Raw genomic sequence first — 21,084 nt, forward strand, 5'->3', positions numbered from 1 at the left:
AATCTGATTTCTGATTACAATGATGTTTTTAAACAAGGGTTCCAAGTGGAAATCTCAAGCCAAACCTCTGAAAGCTTAAAGGACCCCATCATAATTTGATTGACCTGTAAGGAGACTAATATATGTTTCATTAGTTGTATCTACCTAAAATAATTTGAGAAAAATTTGATCCCCCTTTTTAAGTTATTGTCCCAGATATCATGTGTAATTGTACCAATTTTCACAGTTTTGACTGCTATTTTTGAAACAACAGGAGCTAGTTTAAAAGTTCAAATAACAATAGATAAATAAATTATCAGATGTATCCACCCCGAATATTTCAGAAAAATATGGCAACTGTTGGAGTTTGTGGTTAGCTCATTGTTGAAGGCCGTACAGTGATCAATGATTGATAACCTTCAAACCATTTGACCTTTTTGGTGGTTATTATTGTCTCGATGACGATCTTACCACTCTCTTCACGTTATTTTTATACATACAAAGGTGTTATACGTGACATTTCGAAAATTGCCCTCAAGTAAAATAAATTAAAGGGAAATTGGCCATATCGAATTTTAAAGTAAAAACTGACATGTATAAATAACAAAATATAGCACAGTTGAATCCAGAAAAGTTTAGAATTTTTTGAAACTCAAAAAGTAAAATCACAAAAATATACTGAACTCAGAAGAAAATTCAAAACGGGAAGTCTACTCAAATGGCAAAATCAAAAGCTCAAACATCAAATGGACAGGAAAACTGTCAAAATGTATCGTATGATGTCACTGTGTAATATAAGTATATGTACATGTATTGAAATTAATGAAGCGATGATCAGCGATCATTCATAAAACATGTTTGTTTTGGAAGGTACTCCATCGACAATGTCAACACCTTTATAGGACAGAGCATCATAAAAGCACGTACTATAATGATGTTTTTATATACCTAACAAGGTAAGGTGCAGTAAGATTAAGTATTGTAATTTTAAGAAATTGTTGTTTCCTATTTTATTATAACTTACATGTCAAAAGATATATAGAAGATATGAAAATAAAGAGATGCCAAGGTAGGATTGTCAATGAGACAACTATCCATGTGATAAAGGAAAAAGATGTGAACAATTATAACGAATAATGACGTAAGTTTCGGCATTAATTTTTAACATTTATTCATTTGTCAAAAAGATAAAGTGTATATTGTCTTTGAAAACTATTTTCTTTGCATTAAGGTTTTTACATGTGGAACAGGAACTGCGAATCTTATCATAGCAAGTAATATTTGGTCATCTTTCCAGTATGGTTTTTTTCTGAATGGTGTTGTTAGTTTTTCTTCGACTCATGAACTTTGAATGAACTCTTGGTATCTTCTGCCTCTTTGTGATGCCCCCCCCCCCCACCCCCCATTCATATAGTTTTGTCTATCATACTGTTATGGTGCGGTCATTTACAGCGTGTAGATCTGTACATCATAATTAGTTGTGTTTTTTAAATTTTTTGGAGAACAAAATCAATATTTATACCGATAAACACATTAATCAAAGATATCATAGCAGTATTTAATTGGTAACCTTGAAGAAGAAAAAAAACCAACATTAAAAGGTTCGATAAATTTACCTAGATTGTAGCTTAGTTTACAGGCTTGGTAAACATCATCGCGGTCAAATAAGGAAGTGATATCCAGTTTGCACAAGTTTTCTGAGGGAACAGCCAAACTTACAAACTATATGTCTGTATCCAGGGAAGATTTTTTTGAACATTTTTTTTACTAATTTGTTATAACGAAATCCTTGACGCAATAATTTACAAACAGAACAGAGATTATGTTCGTGGAAAGTTAAAACGTCACTTCAGACACACGGAGGGTTAAAAGCACAGTTATACATATACAGAAATAAAACATACACATAGTATAGTTATAAGTTGTGGACATCTCTCACTACCAAAAAATCCTAACTGTAAAATCACAGGCACAGACCCCATTCTATTGCATCGTCACAGCCATAGCAACAAACCTTGCAAGCAATACAGAAATAAGAAGATGTGGAATGAATGCCCATGAGACAAATCTCAACCAGAGCCAAAGGAATTTTAAAAGTACATTGATAAAATTGTGGTCCTACATTTGCACAAATAGCTGAATCTCCAATTTTCAAGATGAAATACAACTTAATTTTTAAATTCTCTTCCGCAAACCATACAATGCCAATAAGACGAACAAATGTCTCATGGGATTTACATAGATTTTTTATTGGATGCAACAATAAATCACATGACTTTTTGGAACAAAAATTAATATGAAAATAAAGAAAAATATTTAGAAAAATCTTAATAATGGACAAATGCACCACTAGTTATTTCGGAATTTTAGAAACAAAAACATACATATAACTTAGTGTAAAGTAAAACACAATTTTAATGAGAAGTCGGATACATTCTGATCAATGATCAAATATTTAAAATAAGAACAAAGAGAGATACCTCATTTATATGTGAACTGGAGACAAATATTTATCAAAGATCTTAACGTAATTATAAATAATAGAATTGGAAAAAATGGATAAGACATTAAATTAAAATCTATCGTTAGAATTATATATAACCGTATGGTTCGCGCATATTAATTTTATATCTAACATAACATCATATAGTGTTTGACAAAGAATGGCCCAATGGGTTTACCACTGAACGTCTGTCAACAATGAGGGTCGTAATGATTTAATAATATTTTGTTTACATTTATTGTCCAAAAATGTTGGTCATTCATTTTATAAAAAATTGCAAGTGAATTTTCCACCCAATATATGCACACAAATTATTCCCAATTCAATCGTACTAGTTTTTAACGATAGATGAGTTCGATCGGCACTTTAAACTAAAACTACCTCTTTTGGTGTTTTACTTTTGACCGACCGATTCCATCGTTAACATTGGGCTAAATTTATAGGTTAGATAATACTTGGCCATGTTTTATGAAAATTTAAAAGCCGAGGCGTAGTCGAGGGTTCAAAAACACGACCAAGTATTGTAGATTAATTAAGTCTATTTCTTTGACATTAAATCCTCCTGGTTAAAACAACTATATAGAAATAAGAAGATGTGGTATGAGTGCCAATGAGACAACTCTATATCCAATGGTTTTTTAATCTTTTGTCCAAATATTTATGATAACATCATATAATAGTATTTTTTGTTGTTTTTGTCACACATGCTATATTTAATATTTGTTATTATTGCAATATACACTTCTCTGTAACTATTTGGTTTATGAAAATAAAGATCATTCATTCATTCAGCTCATTTTTGAAAATGTAATGAAGTTAACGGGGAGGTTTGAGATATAACAAAACACGTTAAACCCTGTCGCATTTTTGCGCCTGCCCAAAGTCAGGGGGATCTATATCCTTTGTTAGGCTTGTATGATATTTGATATTAGTTCATTAATATGTTTTGGAGATTGGTTTGACGTCCATTATCCCCGTACTAATACTTTTTGTTTAAGCGGAAGCTGTAGCCCGACTCTGGGTGCGGGAAGTTTTTTTTACCTGTTCTGTAGACCTCTTGGTGGCTTTCGGCTATTTTCTGTACTTTGGTCGGGTTGTTGTCTCTTTAACACATTTCCTATCTCCATTTTCAAATTCATTACTATAAAATAAGTCAACAACAGCCTTTAGGATTTTTTTTTTTTTATATGCTTTTAACTTAAGATCATATATGCATTCATATGGTTATTATACATTTAATTCGGTGCATGTAAAGTGATATTTCTTTAGAATGCATTAATGAAAATATATAGAGCATATAATTTTAAGTGTTTTTTTTCTATCAATTTTATATAAAAATATGTGTAAATTCAAATAGTTTTTCACTTCAAACGATAACGTAAAGTTTTTTCGGAACTTATAAAGGATGTATAGTTCAGTGCAAGCAAAAAAAGAAGCCACGGTAAATGATTTTCTCTTCTACACCAATAATTATTCAATTGAATCTTCCGGAAATTGAAGGATCATCTGAAAACAGTTTTCAATAAGGCTCTCCTAATACAATACTAATAACATTAAAAAATAAACAATACAAATTTAATACTATAAATGATAAATGAAGATGCACTACAATTCAAATACAATAATACAACACAATACAATACAATAAAATATCTTTATTTTCCAAATTAAAGGGCCCATTAAGAGCATAACATTAATTACAGCATGACATAAAAATTACAGAGTGATTAAAGAAACATAAAATAATAATTCAAATAAACAATCATTATATGACTTTACAGTACAACTATCATGGTAAATTCAAAAGCACATAGATATGTAGTAATGTTTAAATTATAATACTGTGCTTAATTTTCTAATTGTATTAGGAAGAGCATTCCATACTCTTGGTCCATTGTATTTTGATAAGCTAACAGCATTCTTGCGTCATTCTGTTTTCGTGTCTTCATGATCCTAACAAATATGAAACCTCTCCATCAGAGCCTATGGAATTTTAAAAGTACAGTGATAAAAAAAATTAACATACATAGATAATAGTGAAAAATAAATGACATTTTCAGTGATAAGTGGGGATCATTCTGATAAATGGTTATCTCAAAGATTTGATAAGAAGAGACAAAGAAGATAACACATTTATATGTAAACCAAATGTTTATCTAAGTTGTGTGTGATCTTAACATTATTATAAACAATAAAATTGAAAAAAATGGACAAGACTAAACAGCAAGAGGTAGGCTAAGAAATGTAATTAAAAGATCGCAAACATTAGATATACCCGTATGTTTCTCATATAGTCATCTCATATCTATCATAACCTCATATATTTTTTGGTGTGACAAAATCTGTTTTAATATGTACCTGATTACTGTCTCTCTCTAATAATAAAATGTGCTCAAGCGAAGTTGTCTTTCATGTTTAGGGTTACGATTTATATGCACTTCAAATGTATATACTAACATTACCAATGTTTTTTTTTTTATCAGACTTGTATTCTAGGGTCAATCCAAAATATTTTGATACAAATATCTCTATACGCATTAATAGAGATGACAGAAATAACCCCAATATTTCGTATAACATTGGCAATAAATCGTGCATTATAAAGTTAAGACAACAAGCAGCGTAGATCCGAGGATGGTAGGTTTCCCGATTGGTTTATCACTAAACACAACAATGAAGGTCGTAATTGTGTCATTATATTTTGTTTACATTTAATGTTCAAAAATTGTAATAGATAACAGTTATAATTCTGACTATACAAACAGTTCATTTAATTGTGTATTTGTAATATAAATTTATCAGACATCTTTAGCTTTTATGGGGTAATAATACGGTTGCCACTTTATTTATGTGTTATCGATAGAATGATTCTTGAATTTAATAAAAAAAAAATATCTCAATTGGTTTTCAGTCACATGACTATTTTCATCCAATGTAATAAAATGTATAAAAAATATGTTAACTTTGCGATTTAGGTCTTGGAACATGATGTGGGGTATGAAGTTTCTATATACATATAAATTGTTGAGGTCAACTATATGTAATAGTATTTATTGAACCTACACATATTGAACTTGTTCATAATGTTGAAATTAAAACATAGATAAGAAACTTGTTGTACATACTGACTAACTGTTATAGGTACTTCTGCCTGTGTCATCGATAATGGTCGCCGATCAAAATGAAGACAGCCGCTATGGATGTGGGCCAATGAAATCTGGGTAATTGATTTCTAATACAGTATAATTTTAGATAAAGGCAACAGTAGTATACCGCTGTTCAATAGTCCATCCGTCTAAGCAAAAACAAGTACAAAATGTACTGATAAAAAACAAAAATTGAAGGAAACACATTTACTATTAGAGGAAAACATCGGAACAACAGAAATATAAACTACACTACACTACACTACAAAAGGCAAACGCTAACAAACATAGAAAAAGACTGTCTGATTACAACTGCCATATTCCTGACTTTGTACAGGACATTTTAAGGAAAACAATGTTTGGTTGAATTTGACTTTATGGCTAGATTATGAGTAGGGCTAAAACTGATCAAATACTTGTATCCAAATAGTAACTTTCATCAATGTCTATGGTAGGTTAGAACATTATATCTATATTTTCTAAATAATAGACTTTTAAAGACCCCTTTAATGGCAAATTATATGTTAAGGTAGATGGGGTGTCTAAATTATAATCCATAGAATTTTTTCATAATTTGCCAAAATGTAGTTTATATAATGCTTTTTAAAAAAAAATAATAATAATAATGGGTCACCGGGCTTATTTCCACGCTATACGGTGTTCAAAATTGACAAATTTTGTATAGATTATGTATGGAAAATAAATCCAATTTCCTGCAATAAAGCGTAATCTACACCATAGAATTTTGAGATAAAATATGAGAAGATGGCTTTAATAATATGCTTTTAGTTAAGAAAAAGAAACAATGGGGTCACCGGACCCGTTTTCTTGCTACATTATAAAATAGGTAAATTCCTAACACATTCTATTGTAAAAGTACCTTAATCTGAATTATCTGCCCTTGCATTTGAGTTGCCTCCCCTTATGTGGCAAAGTTGGAAAAAAATTGATCAGACAAATGATTTCGTTTTTTTGTAAAATACAACCACAAGTATGATAAAACATGTCATTTTCTATACCGAAGTGGAAGTTCTTACACATGAATTACCCACTACTCTAAAAATTTGCACATTCTATTAAAGATCTAGACCTTGTTTTCTGGTATTTCTTAATCCAAGATGGAGGAAGACACCCTATCTACCTTAAGCGAAGAACAAAGGTCCTATTTATTATATAACAATAAAACGAAAAACAAATATTAAAAGAAACACTGATTTATAGGTTCCCGACTTGAGATCCAGACTTTATGTTCATTCACATTGTAATAATAATTATTCTGTCCAACGATGGGTGCTAGGCACTTTATAGTGCTTTGTATTTGTTTACGATTCCAGAACACCTGAGAACATCCTCGTGTTTGGTGCGGTTGGTGTTGCTATTTTTAAAGTTTTCTATGTAGTGTATAGTAGACTGTTGTTTGTTTCGTTAAGGCCACGATGTTGTCTGTTTTATTGCTTATATTATTTTTTTTATTACCATTAAGGTATCTGCTGTATTTTTTACGGTTTTCTTTTTTTCTGATTCAGTTGTATACAGAGGCTGAATTCAATCCGATGGCACGTTTTCTGGCAATGCATTTTTAACTTTTTCGAGGGATTCATTGTAAATGGCGTGGTGAATGTTATAATACCAGCTCTAGAAAAACGTTATGAACTGTCTAGTTCCAAATCCGCCATTATTGCCAGTGCCAATGATTTTGGAGCTTTCGTACTATTAATCTTTATCGGCTACTTTGGGGAAAGACGTCATAAACCTAAACTGATGGGGGCTGGAATCTTATTAATGGCGTTTGGTTGTCTTGTATTTTCTCTTCCACAGTTTATAGGAGAAAAATATGCTTACACAATATCAGGTATGAATAATTCTCACGCTTCACTACATTTGATTTCTCAATTGTTTATACACAGAGCTTATATTAAACAGACCTCGAGAGTTGAGAGGTATCACTTTTTGTAAACGCATCTTCCGGTATAGAAACGATAGGAACTTGAATAAATTTAAATAACATGACAGGGATTAAATGGTCATAAATCGCTAAAACAAACTTTGTTTTTAAAATCTTCTAGTTTTAATAAATGTCAATGAACTTCAATGAATGAAGCAAATATATCGGAATGTTCTCTGAAAAAAGAAGTTATCAATCGATTAATCAAAACAACTGTTATAGTCCATGTTAATATATAAGTGATAAAAGTCAATTTGAGATATGTACCATTACTTCCATTTAACCATGATAAGGTTATATATATTAAAACGAAGAAGCTACAGTATTCCATATTTCATAGATTCCTCTAAGAATGGAAGTGACAACCTTTGCAGCACAAGAAATACAACGTCTTCATGTTCCTCGGACGTTGATGACATCAAAGAATACTACAAAGTTTATTATGCCTTGTTTATTGTTGGACAGATGTTATTAGGAATAGGTGCCGTTCCTATGTTTACTATTGGGCTTAGTTATATAGACGAGAACTGTAAACAGAAATTAACATCATTTTATATCGGTAAGATAAATATTATTGTTTGATGAATAAATATACTTACGATCTGAAAAACATTTAATATTAATGTGATGAATTTTCCTTTATTTTTGTTTTAAATCATAAAACAGATTGCTTACACAAACTACTTTTATAACTGAAATGGCTTTCTTGTTAAGGTATGGAAAATTGTACTTTAGAAATGGTGTTAAGAAACAATTTTTAAAATTACCTTATCCGGAACACAAGAGCTTTCTGTAACACATACCTTTTAATTGGATAGCGAGATACAATAGGAGATTCATAAAAATGACAATATTCTGTCCGTTTTTATTGCAGGTTTAACGTTTTGCTCAGCTGCAGTTGGAGTTGCCATAGGTTACATCGTAGGAGGTAATGTTCTGAACGTCTTTGTTGACGTAGACAAAATTGACATAGCAAAGTAAGTACATTTGCTATGCACAAAAGCGACTTCAGTAGACTAGTAGAACATGTTTGACTGACTGGTCAATTATTCAGTCGACAGAAAAATAATAAGAAGAAAAAACACAAAACCAATTTTTTACTGAGAGCTTGTTATAGTCATATTTCAACCGATGAAGAAACCATTTCCCCTTTATATTTTACCTACGCTTCTGCAGTCTTTGTTTTATGAATGTTCTTCAAATTTATCTTCATAAGTTTTTATTTATGTTTCCAGTTAGTTTCTTCTGATTTTTAGTTTTTATTATTGTCAATAGTAACTTAGAATTTTTTTTATTTTTTCCTTAAGTATTTTCAAACTTATTTTGATAAATGTTCCTGTTAGGTACCTTAAAATAGATATACGAAGATGTGGTATGAGTGCCAATGAGACAACTCCCAACATCGAAGTCACAATTTATAAATGTAAACCATTATAGGTCAAAGTACGGTCCTCAACACGGAGCCTTGGCTCACACCGAACAGTAAGCTCTAAAGGGCCCCAAAAAATTACAAGTGAAATATCATTAAAAAAACCCGGTCTAATCTTTATAAAACGTTTTTCACATTATGTTTTATCTATCTTCTTCAACTTGTTTTGCACTCGTTCGCACAGGATATGTTTAAAATAGTTTGATTCGTAGGCAGGATCTTTGAAATATTTTGATTCACGTGCCTTCTCAGGATTTTTGAAATATTTGATTCACGTGGCTTCTCGGTCTCTATGACACAGTTTGACCCATGTGCCTTTGCATGTGTTTTAATCCCTCTACTTTCTGTTTAGCCTGGGTATCTTTAAACAATTTTTTAACCAAGTACGCCATAAATTAAAACAGTAAAATTAATGTTCTATTGCTTTAGCTTACCACTGACATCATCAGATCCGCAATGGGTAGGAGCATGGTGGATTGGAATCATAATAGCTGTTCCAGCATTTATTCTAGTTGCTTTTCCAATACTTGGGTATCCTCGACGTCTTCCAGGTACATACTTTATTTTAGATTTATTGAGAGTATCTATAAAAGAGGGGCGAAAGATACCAAAGGGACAGTCAAACTCATAAATCTAAAACAAACTGACAACGCCATGGCTAAAAATGAAAAAGACAAACAAACAACACACACGACACAACATAGAAAACTAAAGAATAAACAACACGAACCCCACAAAAAAACTAGGGGTGATCTCAGGTGCTCCGGAAGGGTAAGCAGATCCTGCTCCACATGCGGCACCCGTCGTGTTGCTTATGTGATAACAAATCCGGTAAATAGTCTAATTCGGTAGGTCACATTCAGGAAAGGGAAGGGGATTGTAGTTACGACGTAAGGAACATATCCGATATCATTTGTGATACGGTTATTCCATAACGGTTAACCAACTCGTGATGGCGTCCGTAAAATTTACGCAGGGATGATTTCAACTTCACCATTTGGAACTCTTGGTTTAATAGCTTCCTTGTGAGCAGCAACCCTCTATCAATAGGATAGGAAATGCAAGCACGGGAATATCGTATCAATTGGGAGATATATACCCAACGTTATACATTACTCTAAAACATACCTACATACATTTAATACACCATCATACGTAACAAGTCGTTTGTTAATTATATGATTTTGATACATTTGATACATTCCAATTTCAAAGAATAATGAAATTTTTCTCAAACTAAGGTTCCAATTCCATCAGTAAAAATTTACTCTACACAGCTTTGTTTAATATTTTTAGTAAAATTTTGCTTTAGTCTCTTAATCTATTATTCTGGTTTTTCAAACTTTATTTCACAAGCGTAAATATTGAAAGTAATTCCACAAAAACATGTTGAATGCACGGGAATCAAGTGATTTCATATGCGTTGTTGTTATTTTTATTTGCACAAGTTAGTTAGACAAAACGTACCAATGAATGAGCAAATTTGATAGGAAATACCAACCACACAAAAAAAATATATCAAAAAATCAAAAGACTAGGTCAAACTTCACGGGCTTTTATAAATCAAATAAAAACATATCGAAGAAGTTGAGGAAGACGATCAATCCGGAGCTTTCTTACCTAGAAGGAATACTGATATACAGTAGGAGATGAATTAGAAAAAAAACCATGGTATCACATGTCTTTCTGAATATTGAAACATAAGCTCAAAACAAATGTTTTGTACATTTGCATTGGCTAGTGCAAGTACGAAGAAGCCGATTAAGATAATCGTATAAGACAATGTTGTAATGAATCACAATTTGGTTCTTCAATGACTGATATTGGGATTTTGAAATGCGATATGGCTACTGAAAAACAGCACATTGTGTTTATAAAAGGATGTTCAAAATATCAAAATTGTCAGGTTTTGTTTTTAATATTGACAAGGTTATGAAGAGCTCCAAAAGCAAAGACAGTCTGAAGCGTACGATAATGATGCGGAAGAAATCACTGCACAAGCATCATTTGGTAAAAACTGGAAAGATTTTCCACGATCATTCCTGCTTTTGGTAAGATTTGAATTCATAATATTATTGAATAATTTTGGGTTTATCAATGAAGAGTGAGGGGTACACTAGGAGGGTATTTTTTTATATGCCAACATAATACTTAATGCCGTCCATGGATTTGTTTTTGAAATCTTAATGTGAAATAGTTTTTTACTTTATCCTGCTACATATTGGGATAACGCGTAATTTTAACAAATAATAATATCAAACATAATGAAATTTTTGTTCACGTAAATGTCTTTCAAGTGGTTACAGTTGTTATTTTGGACCGGAGATATTTTAGCTATATAAGATGTGGCAACCAATCTGATATTTAAATCAATAATTAAAAAACCCCACCCCACATATACATCGAAATTGACTTTTATAGTTCCGCTGTTTGACTGTGTAATTTGTGTTGATTTGGTTTTTGTTTGTCAAACCATAGACTATAAAGTCTGTGTTAGCTACTATAACATTTACGAACCTGTGGAATGATTTGATAGTATTGTAATGCGTATTGTTACTCTACCATTTGGAAAGAGATTAATGATAAGTTGTAATAACTTGTTTCCGAATCCACTATAAATAAATATGTTTAAACTAAACTCTACCTATTAAAATATTGTTTTATGATCCTACAACCCAACAAGCTTAATTTATTTTCATTGTAAAAATTCAATTATATATTTTGAAATTCAAACATTTTATTGTTATCTGATTTTTTATATTAATAAACATTATCTAGATATTATCAACGAATTCATTCAATAAAATGTTTCGTGAACGTTATTCTTTAGTGTTATATGTTGTGTCATGTGTACTATTGTTTGTCTGTTTGTCTGTTTGTCTTTATCATTTTTAGCAATGGCTTTGTCAGTTTATTTTCGATTTATGAGTTTGTTTGACTGTCCCTCTGGTCATTAGGTTTTTCCGACAATACATGATTTGAAGCATTTTTCCTATTAACTAAAAAATAGAATTCAAATGAATTTTGAACAATTTTATATGAGCTTTTGATTTTGCCATTTGATAAGTGACTTTCCGTCTTGAGTTTTCCTTGGAGAACGTTTTTTTCTTCGATTACTTTAAACATAAAAATAAAACTATGATGACGCTTATTATAGTGTAATTGATAATTTCTCAACATGTACGATTTGTTTTACTAATTAGATATAGAAAGATGTGGTATGAGTACAAATGAGACAACTCTCCATCCAAGTCACAATTTATAAAAGTAAACCATTATAGGTCAAGGTACGGTCTTCAACAAGCAACATGTTTTTCCTTCCAGAATCCCAGTAAAAATATGATATTGGTTTAACCGAGGACCATTCTCTATTAAACACATTGACATATATCAGCAATTCTATTCTTACTATGACCTAAAGATATGTTTTATTTTTCAATGATATTGTAACTGTCTTTCAGATCAAGAACCCAACATATGTTTTCATATGTTTGGGCAGTGTGTGCGAAACTTTGCTTATTGGTGGCACTGCAACTTTCGGAGCAAAAATAATAAAAGAATTTTTCAATGTTGACCTAGCTACTGCAGGAACTATTATGGGTAATTCCGAAATGAGAAAACACATAATGGAAAATAAATGTATACTTTTGAATGATCGAGTAAGCGCCTGTAAATAAACTGCAGGTATAAAGATAATAATAGATATATCATAGTTTGTTCGGAGGACAATTCCTTATTTATTTGAATATTGGTTAATTCTGTGTCTTACACAATGAAGTATTTAGTCAACAGAAAACGACCTTAAAAAAAAAGAAAAAAAGAAAAAAAAAACGACCTTAAATTTCGATTTTGCATTACGACTGCTTAACATATACAGCTGAAAATATCTGACTGCTAATTGCAAGATCTGAAAATTCCATCTTACAAAAGGTTCAACTAATTATCGCAAATTAATTGAGATACTTTAATGTAACACAGGTTTATTGTAAAATTAGTATTAGCAGACTGCTTGTGTTGCCCTACATATTGTTTTTATGTTAATGTATAAATAAACGGACACACAGTATATACGTTAATGAAACAAAAACCGAACAGCATAAACAAAATTTAAAAAATGTTGAGATTAACATAACGTCTCAAACAAAAACATTTTTTTTTTTTTTTTTTTTTTTTTATTAATTCATTATTTGATTAAAGGTGCTATAACAATACCTGGATCTGGCGGTGGGATGATATTTGGTGGATATATGGTTAAAAGGCTAAATCTGAAGCTTCGTGGAATTATATACTTTTGTTGCATTAGTATTGGCCTCGCAGCTTTACTTGGACCATCATTCTTAGCAAGTTGTCCGAGTCAACCACTTGCTGGAGTGACAGAGGCCTACAAAGTGTGAGTAAGGGACTTTTGGTCCTCTATGCTCTTCAAGTTCGTACTTTATTTGACCTTTTTGATTTTTTTAATTCGAGTAATACTGATGAGTCTTTTGTAGGGTGCAACAAAATTTCAACCTGGTATCAATGATGAGATTATATTCATTATTTCCGACTTGTCATATAAATACTACTACTTTGAAAATATCTATGGAGATTATTAAATGGAAAAATGTGTAACGTTGACAAGACGAAGTAATCGAGATAGAAATTGATTAATTTAATAAGACGTAATTTCTCGGAAGTTAAGTTATAAATATTATCTTTCATACGAAGTCCAGAAACTTAAAGACAATATTATTTTCAGGCAAAGTGGCACTTCTTTGATTGCTGGCTGTAATAATGACTGTGGTTGCACAACAGCAGGGTTTGAACCAATTTGTGATCAAAACAAAACCGTTTACTTTTCACCGTGTCATGCAGGTTGTACAGAAGCTATTATCACAAATGGAACGAAAGTAGGATATTTTCATTTTCTTTAACAATAACTTTACGACCCAGAAATTACCTCTTGAGTTCTGTAAACGACATAATTTTTGCAAGCGATTAAACCAGAAGAAAAATAAACATGAATATTCAACTTTTTCACACGTTAATATAATTTTCAATATAACTGATCGCTCAATGACACACACACACACACACACAGTTTGTAGATGACCGGTATCATCTGTGTTATCTAAAACAGATACAATATCATTTTTAGTCGAAAAAGCGAGACTAAGGGAATAAGGGAATATTTTTATTGATTTTTTCCCTCATTTTTGTTGAGCCTGCAATTTACAGCAAAAGTAGGCGAGGCACTTGGTTCCGCGGAACCCTTACGAGTTTTTATAATAAGTTATAACTAATACAGGAATAAAACAAGAATGTTGAGGTTTAGCAAAGACCCAAATGTTGCAAAACACTAACTTCATGACTAATATGTTGTTGTCTCCGCAGAGAAAACCTCAAAACATCATCATTTTTGTATGTACATCGCATTGCAGAAACTGCTTAATAAATGAGGAAGGTATTGGCAATTCACTTGAAAACTCAAATACCAACCACGACATCTTTCGTTCCTCTTTTACTGAAGAGGATATCCTGCATAATTATAGGTTTGGTCAATGTTCCTTTTGAATTTCAACCAAAGATAAAGAACTGGATCTTTCATCACTGAATTGGACACATAAACTTCACCAGTATCATCACAAACAACGGTACACTGCTGGGTCTTCAAAGTGCTCCACGAAACCTCTTTCTAAATTATTAACATCAATTTTATCAAAAATCAAAGCTGTGCTTCAAAGTTATTGTGAACTACTTATTCTAAAGGTGGCGTGCATAAGATGTGGATACTAAAAAAATCAAAATATCTTTAAGAGTACAAACAGTGTAAGTCTCTTTCGACTTTCTTCTTTCTTCAGTCGTATTAAAGCATATGACTTTTCTACACTTAACACAAATATTCCCCATTCCAAACTAAAAGACAAATGGGAATAGTTGGTTGTTCTTTTTTTCTTAAAAAAAATGGCCAACGTAAATACAATTATGTTGTCTTCGGTAAGGAAAATCATACTTTGTAAAAAAACACTCCGATTTTAACAACAAACTTTCTTAAACTGACATTATCAAGATGCTCGATGTTTTTCAACAATTTATAAGCATTCCCAGGGGAACAAATTGTGTCCCTTTTCTTGTCGTCTTTTTCTTTTACTCCTATGTGGATGACTTCATACAGGAACTTTGAAGGAAGAAACCATAGAAGTCCGCTGTTTACTCTAACTTTACTTCCGCTCTATGAACGATTTTCTCTCATATAACTCAAAATTTGGTTGACTATGTTGAACGCATATATTCCATCGAACTTGAGATAAAGGATACATTAGATACAGTTAATTGCGCCAAATATCTTGACTTTCATCTAGAAATTGACAATGAAAGCAACTTGAAAACAAAATTTTACAACAAAAAAGATAATTTTAGATTCCGATTTTTGAAATTTCCCATTATATGTAGCAAAATTGCAGTGTCGCATGTAAATTTGCCACCACAAGGAATTGTGGTTTTATTTAGATGAACTAGTTACTGAACACATGTGAATTTTGGCTGTAAAAAACACAGCAAATTACAATCTGGTATAAATCTAATTCAAATGAAATTATGTAACGGTCAGTTTCTTATAAATTTTTTTTCAATCAAACTAATACATGGATATAAATTCTATTTCAGTCGTATATGAATTGTGATTGTATAAGCTCAGCTCAAAACACCGTGTTGGCAGTGTCTGGTTCCTGTTCTGACAAATGCAACTGGTTTTATGTGTTTTGTGTATTATTGTTCCTTATAATGTGGTTCACATTTTCAACTATGTCACCTATCGTCACAGCAATATTCAGGTATTATTTATTCTAATTAAACATGTCATTTGTATTTTGTATTTCTATTATCAAAGCAAGTAAGGTAATTTTTGCCGTAAAACATAAAAACGAATTTAAAATAATTATTTAAAGTTAGGTTACAAAAATACCGAACTCCAAGGAAAATTCTAAATGAAAAGTCCTTTTTGAAATGCCAAAACCATATCACACACATTAAACGAATGGAAAAACAACTTTTACTTTTATATTCCTGACTTTGTAAATACATTTCCTTATGTACAAAATGGTGGATTAAATTAGTTTTAAAGTTAGCTAAATCTGTCATTTGTATGACAGTCTCAAATAATTGTTTAGCCATAACGTTGTCAGTTTATCTTTGATCTATGAGTTGGAATGTCACTCTGGTATATTTCGCCCCTTTTTCTGATTAACCATGTTTTAGAAAAAAGGCGTTCTTTGGCATTACCTTAGTTCATCTACTTTTGCTCAGATATTGGTGAATTGTTAGAAAGTCAGAGAAGCACCTGCAATCTCTTGAATACCGAATAATTTATAAAATGAATATTCCATATTCTAGGGAAGTTGCTTTATTGCTACTTAGCTGTGAAAATTGATAATTTCAAAATAAAAAAACGTCTCGTTTATAATAGATTCTAGTACTGAGATAATTGATTACGTCAAATTCGAGTTATAAGTCTAAACATGAGGCGGGGGAAGCTGTGGCTGTTGTTTCCCAAATATTTGGTTCTGGAGGATATATTAACAGTACCCCCAAAAAAGAAGTTTGGATTATTAATGGAAAGAACATCATCAATTTATCTGTATGTGAAATTAAATGAACTAGCTCCTTTCATCATCTTTATTTGACAAGTGTCCGAAGGAACTCTGATTCGTATGAAAATGAAAAAGTGGTCGGCAATGACAGGTGCACTGTTATTTTCCATAGGAATGTCTTCAAATTGTTGAAATTCAACAAATAAGTCATCAATAAGAAACTAAAGCATAATCTTTTATCAAAATATGCCGTATTGTATCCCATTGTAAAAGTATAAGGCGTATGCTACCCTTTTTACATTGAAAAACATGTTGAATAACATCATTTAGACAATTGTTAAATTTCTCATGGAGAAAGAAGGTATTTAGGGTTGAAATATCAAAAGTTTTGATAGAATTAAAACGATCTTAAAAAAAGATTGAGATTTAAAATTATCCAGAAATTGTTTAGGCTTCTTCTACAATCCACATATGGTTAATACCGCTACGCGTGTAAACAGTTTCACAGTATTTCTTTCACTGCGGAGATGATTTGTTTCGATTAAATGAACAATTTGCATGTAGAAGATGCAGATGAGATGGCAATGTACCGTTGTTGGTATGGAATTTTGTGAAGCTTGGGTGTTCAATAACAAAAAAGATCTAAAATATTTTTATATACTTGTTTTTTATCAGAACATTTTCTTCTGAACCTTTAACTAAAAGCTCTTTTGTGGAGATTAGTTCTAAACACTTAATAGTTTAGTTTGTTGGTAAAAAAAATTCGTTATCCTAGTTCACATTTAAGTAAAAACAAGACAAATAATAATTGACCAATATCATCAATTTAGCAAACCAACATTAATGAGATTGACACAGAAGTGGAAGGGTAAAAAGTTCTTGTTCGTAAAGTCAAAAATGTGTTATCATGACCCGAAAAACAGAACACGTATGTAATAAGGTACAATACAAACATTTTATTTCTTCGTTCAATTTCTTCCATGTCAACAACATGAACGAAATTATTTGAATCGAATCATACTCCTTCTAAATAATAAGTTTTGTATATAATGGATGGTTGTTTTCTTTTATTTATTTTAATTTAATTATTCTATCTATTTATTCTTCCATTTTTTAGGTTTTTCCATATGCAATGTATCTACAAATTTCCTACTATTGAATTATATTTTGATTACACTTTGAACCAAAACTTTTGTTTCATTTAATAATTTACAGAACATCGTAATATTTGTTTTTTCACAAGTTTTGTAGTTAACCAGAGTTTTAATTGTTGAATATGAGTATTAACGTGTTCTTATTCAACACTAGAATGTTATTCGATTGGCTTCGTTATAACAATGTTTTTATGCCCCACCTACGATAGTAGAGGGGCATTATGTTTTCTGGTCTGTGGCTCCCTGTGCTTCCATTCGTCCGTTTGTCCGTTTGTGCGTCCGTTCAGGTTGAAGTTTTTTGTCAAGGTAGTTTTCGATGAAGCTGAAGTCCAATCAATTTGAAACTTAGTACACTTGTTGCTTATGATATGATCTTTCTAATTATAAAGCCAAATTAGACTTTTGACTCCAATTTAACGGTCCACTGAACATAGAAAATGAAAGTGGGAGTTTCAGGTTAAAGTTTTTGGTCAAGGTAGTTTTTGATGAAGCTGAAGTCCAATCAACTTGAAACCTAGTACACTTGTTGCTTATGATATGATCTTTTTAATTTTAAAGCCAAATTAGACGTTTGACCCCAATTTCACGGTCCACTAAACATCTAAAATGAAAGTGGGAGTTTCAGGTTAAAGTTTTTGGTCAAGGTAGTTTTTGATGAAGCTGAAGTCCAATCAACTTGAAACTTAGTACACTTGTTGCTTTGATATGATCTTTTTAATTTTAAAGCCAAATTAGACGTTTGACCCCAATTTCACGGTCCACTAAACATCGAAAATGAAAGTGGGAGTTTCAGGTTAAAGTTTTTGATCAAGGTAGTTTTTGATGAAATTGAATTCCAATCAACTTGAAACTTAGTACATATGTTCCCTATCGTATAATCTTTCTAATTTTAATGCCAAATTAGATTATTACCCAATTTCACGGTCCATGAAACATGGTAAAAGATAGTGCGAGTGGGGCATCCGCGTACTTTGGACACATTCTTGTTGAAATGCAATTTAAGTGTAATTGTCACATTATATAAAAAAAATCTGATCCAAATATCATATTTTATTTCTGTTTTAGAAATTCTTTAAAACTTTTATAATATATCTTTATTGGTGTGATGCGAGCAAAAATATTTACATGTTTTTATCAGACAAAAATGTCATTTTTGTTTTTTACTTTATCAATGCAGATGTGTTCCTCATGACCAAAGATCTTTTGCTATTGGTTTACAGCTGTTACTTGTTCGTTTGTTAGGTAATTATTACAATATCAATAGAAGAGGAATAATATTGAATTAATCATATTTCAATTAACTTAAAAAAGCAGGTAATTCTTACAATAGAATAGAAACAAGAAAGATTTCTAATTCTTATAAATGACATTGGGATGTGACAAACTAGGCATTGATTCTCTGATATATGTCATTTCAAAGAACCCTATATCTCTTTTTTGGAATACACAGAACAATTTACTTGAATATCACTTTGTATAACTCTTGGTTCCTCATTTTATATACTCAAATCACTGTTATATTGCTTATGCTTACTTTGTGATGCATGCATAGCACCGACATTCAAAGTGTAAGAAATGCATGCAATACATGTCATCATATACATAAACTTGTTCCGGCTGACATCTGTACAATTTTCCGTTACAATAGAATACTGATAGAAATACAATTGATTTTGGTAAAACATCTTACAATTTATTGATTGATGCATTCCAGGTACCACTCCTGGTCCTATATTTTTGGGCGCAATTATTGACAGTTCGTGTGATGTTTGGCAGGATACATGTGGAGAGCAGGGATCGTGCTGGATTTATAATAAAACCGATTTAGGACTTCGTATCATGGTTTGGTGGATATGCTTAAAAGTGTTGGGATTCATATTCTTATTCTTAGCAGCTAAATTCTATAAACCTCGAAAAGAGAGTACAGACATAAACGTCCCACAACCAGAAAGTGTCGAAGAACCAAAACTATATGACAAAGAAAAAGAATTAACAAAGCTCTGATTCTTAATCGAGACGTTTTAAAAGTAAATCAACTGTCAATCATTATATGATAAATTTTGTGGACTGAATTGAGAAACCGATATATAAGGATAGAATTGTCTTTGAATAATAATGCAATAAAATTGAGAATGGAAATGGGGAATGTGTCAAAGAGACAACAACCCGACCAAATAAAAAACAACAGCAGAAGGTCACCAACAGGTCTTCAATGTAGCGAGAAATTCCCGCACCCGGAGGCGTCCTTCAGCTGGCCCCTAAACAAATATATACTAGTTCAGTGATAATGAACGCCATACTAATTTCCAAATTGTACACAAGAAACTAAAATTAAAATAATACAAGACTAACAAAGGCCAGAGGCTCCTGACTTGGGACAGGCGCAAAAATGCGGCGGGGTTAAACATGTTTGTGAGATCTCAACCCTCCCCCATGTTTATATTTTCCAATTATTTATCGGTTATAACGTAAATTTTGCAGTTATCAATTAGCTAATTTACAATATAACCGATAGGAATTTTTGTTATTATCAAATAGTACATTTCCGCCTTTATTTTTAAAATCTTAACATTATGGTCCAAGTTATGACACAAGGTTTCGAAATTTTGTATCAACAATTCATCTCAAACGAGAGACAGGTTTTCTATTAAATCGTCACTTAATTTTGTAGTATCTCTTGGGTTGTGCAAATGTTATTTGATTTTTATATCCGAATGCATTTTTGGTATCAATATCAAAATACCAATACACAGATATATGATTATTAACAATTTTGTTGTTTTGACAACATACACAATACGTATATTCTGACCTCTTATTCAGTATACATTGCAAAATGAACAAATTTATTGAAGTTATCCATCAAATTCGCTTTATTAAAATAATAAGTTGTTAACAAATTGTTCACAGCGAATAAAAAAAAATACATTTCTACACACACTGCCTTGCTTCTATTCAGTTCTATGATATTCTCATAAAAAGACGTTTATGAAGTGTGGTATGAAAAAACAACGTCTTTTCTCATAAAATCTTATCACACGCTTTAAACATGTATGTATATATATTCATTATTCATTTATATTGTCACGATTGTTGTCCTTTGGGTCTGTATCATTTAAATACAAATTTCAACAAATTCATTTTTCACTCTTTATTACTTGATAGTTTTATATTAATGTTGGAGCAAAAATTCGATGAATAAACAATTTACGTCTGGACCATCACCCCTGGCGAAAGATGCCAGAGGGACATTCAAACTCATAGATTGAAAACAAACTGACAACGGCATGACAATAATAGAAAAAAGACATACAGATAAATAATACTACACTAAACACAACAAAGAAAACTTCAGACGAA

General features: G+C 31.3%; 1 protein-coding gene across 2 annotated transcripts; it reads left to right on the forward strand.

The window, feature by feature from the left end:
- The first annotated feature begins 836 nt into the window (after window positions 1-836).
- Window positions 837-20,864, forward strand: LOC139518076 (solute carrier organic anion transporter family member 4A1-like). 2 transcript variants are annotated; one of them, XM_071309737.1, is made up of 13 exons: window positions 837-935; window positions 5,624-5,703; window positions 7,155-7,480; window positions 7,914-8,132; window positions 8,448-8,550; window positions 9,432-9,553; window positions 10,932-11,053; window positions 12,464-12,602; window positions 13,200-13,392; window positions 13,741-13,891; window positions 15,648-15,814; window positions 18,902-18,966; window positions 19,439-20,864. In XM_071309737.1, the coding sequence occupies exons 2-13, from the start codon at window positions 5,648-5,650 to the stop codon at window positions 19,726-19,728; spliced, it is 1,953 nt and encodes a 650-aa protein (XP_071165838.1). In that variant the 5' UTR covers window positions 837-935; window positions 5,624-5,647; the 3' UTR covers window positions 19,729-20,864. The 2 variants fall into 2 exon arrangements, with proteins under 2 accessions (XP_071165838.1, XP_071165837.1); XM_071309736.1 differs by lacking the exon at window positions 837-935 and adding an exon at window positions 4,621-4,712.
- Window positions 20,865-21,084: the final 220 nt, after the last annotated feature.

Source organism: Mytilus edulis, chromosome 3 (genome assembly GCF_963676685.1).
Source record: "Mytilus edulis chromosome 3, xbMytEdul2.2, whole genome shotgun sequence".
NCBI lineage: Eukaryota > Metazoa > Mollusca > Bivalvia > Mytilida > Mytilidae > Mytilus > Mytilus edulis.

Bases quoted from the DNA above. Each gene is read 5' to 3' on its own strand.
- LOC139518076 (XM_071309736.1), top strand. From the start codon at position 4,689: ATGGACAAGACTAAACAGCAAGAG. The intron at 5,704-7,154 runs GTAATTGATTTC...TTTCTGATTCAG, and splicing joins TGTGGGCCAATGAAATCTGG to TTGTATACAGAGGCTGAATT. The intron at 18,967-19,438 runs GTAATTATTACA...GATGCATTCCAG, and splicing joins GTTACTTGTTCGTTTGTTAG to GTACCACTCCTGGTCCTATA.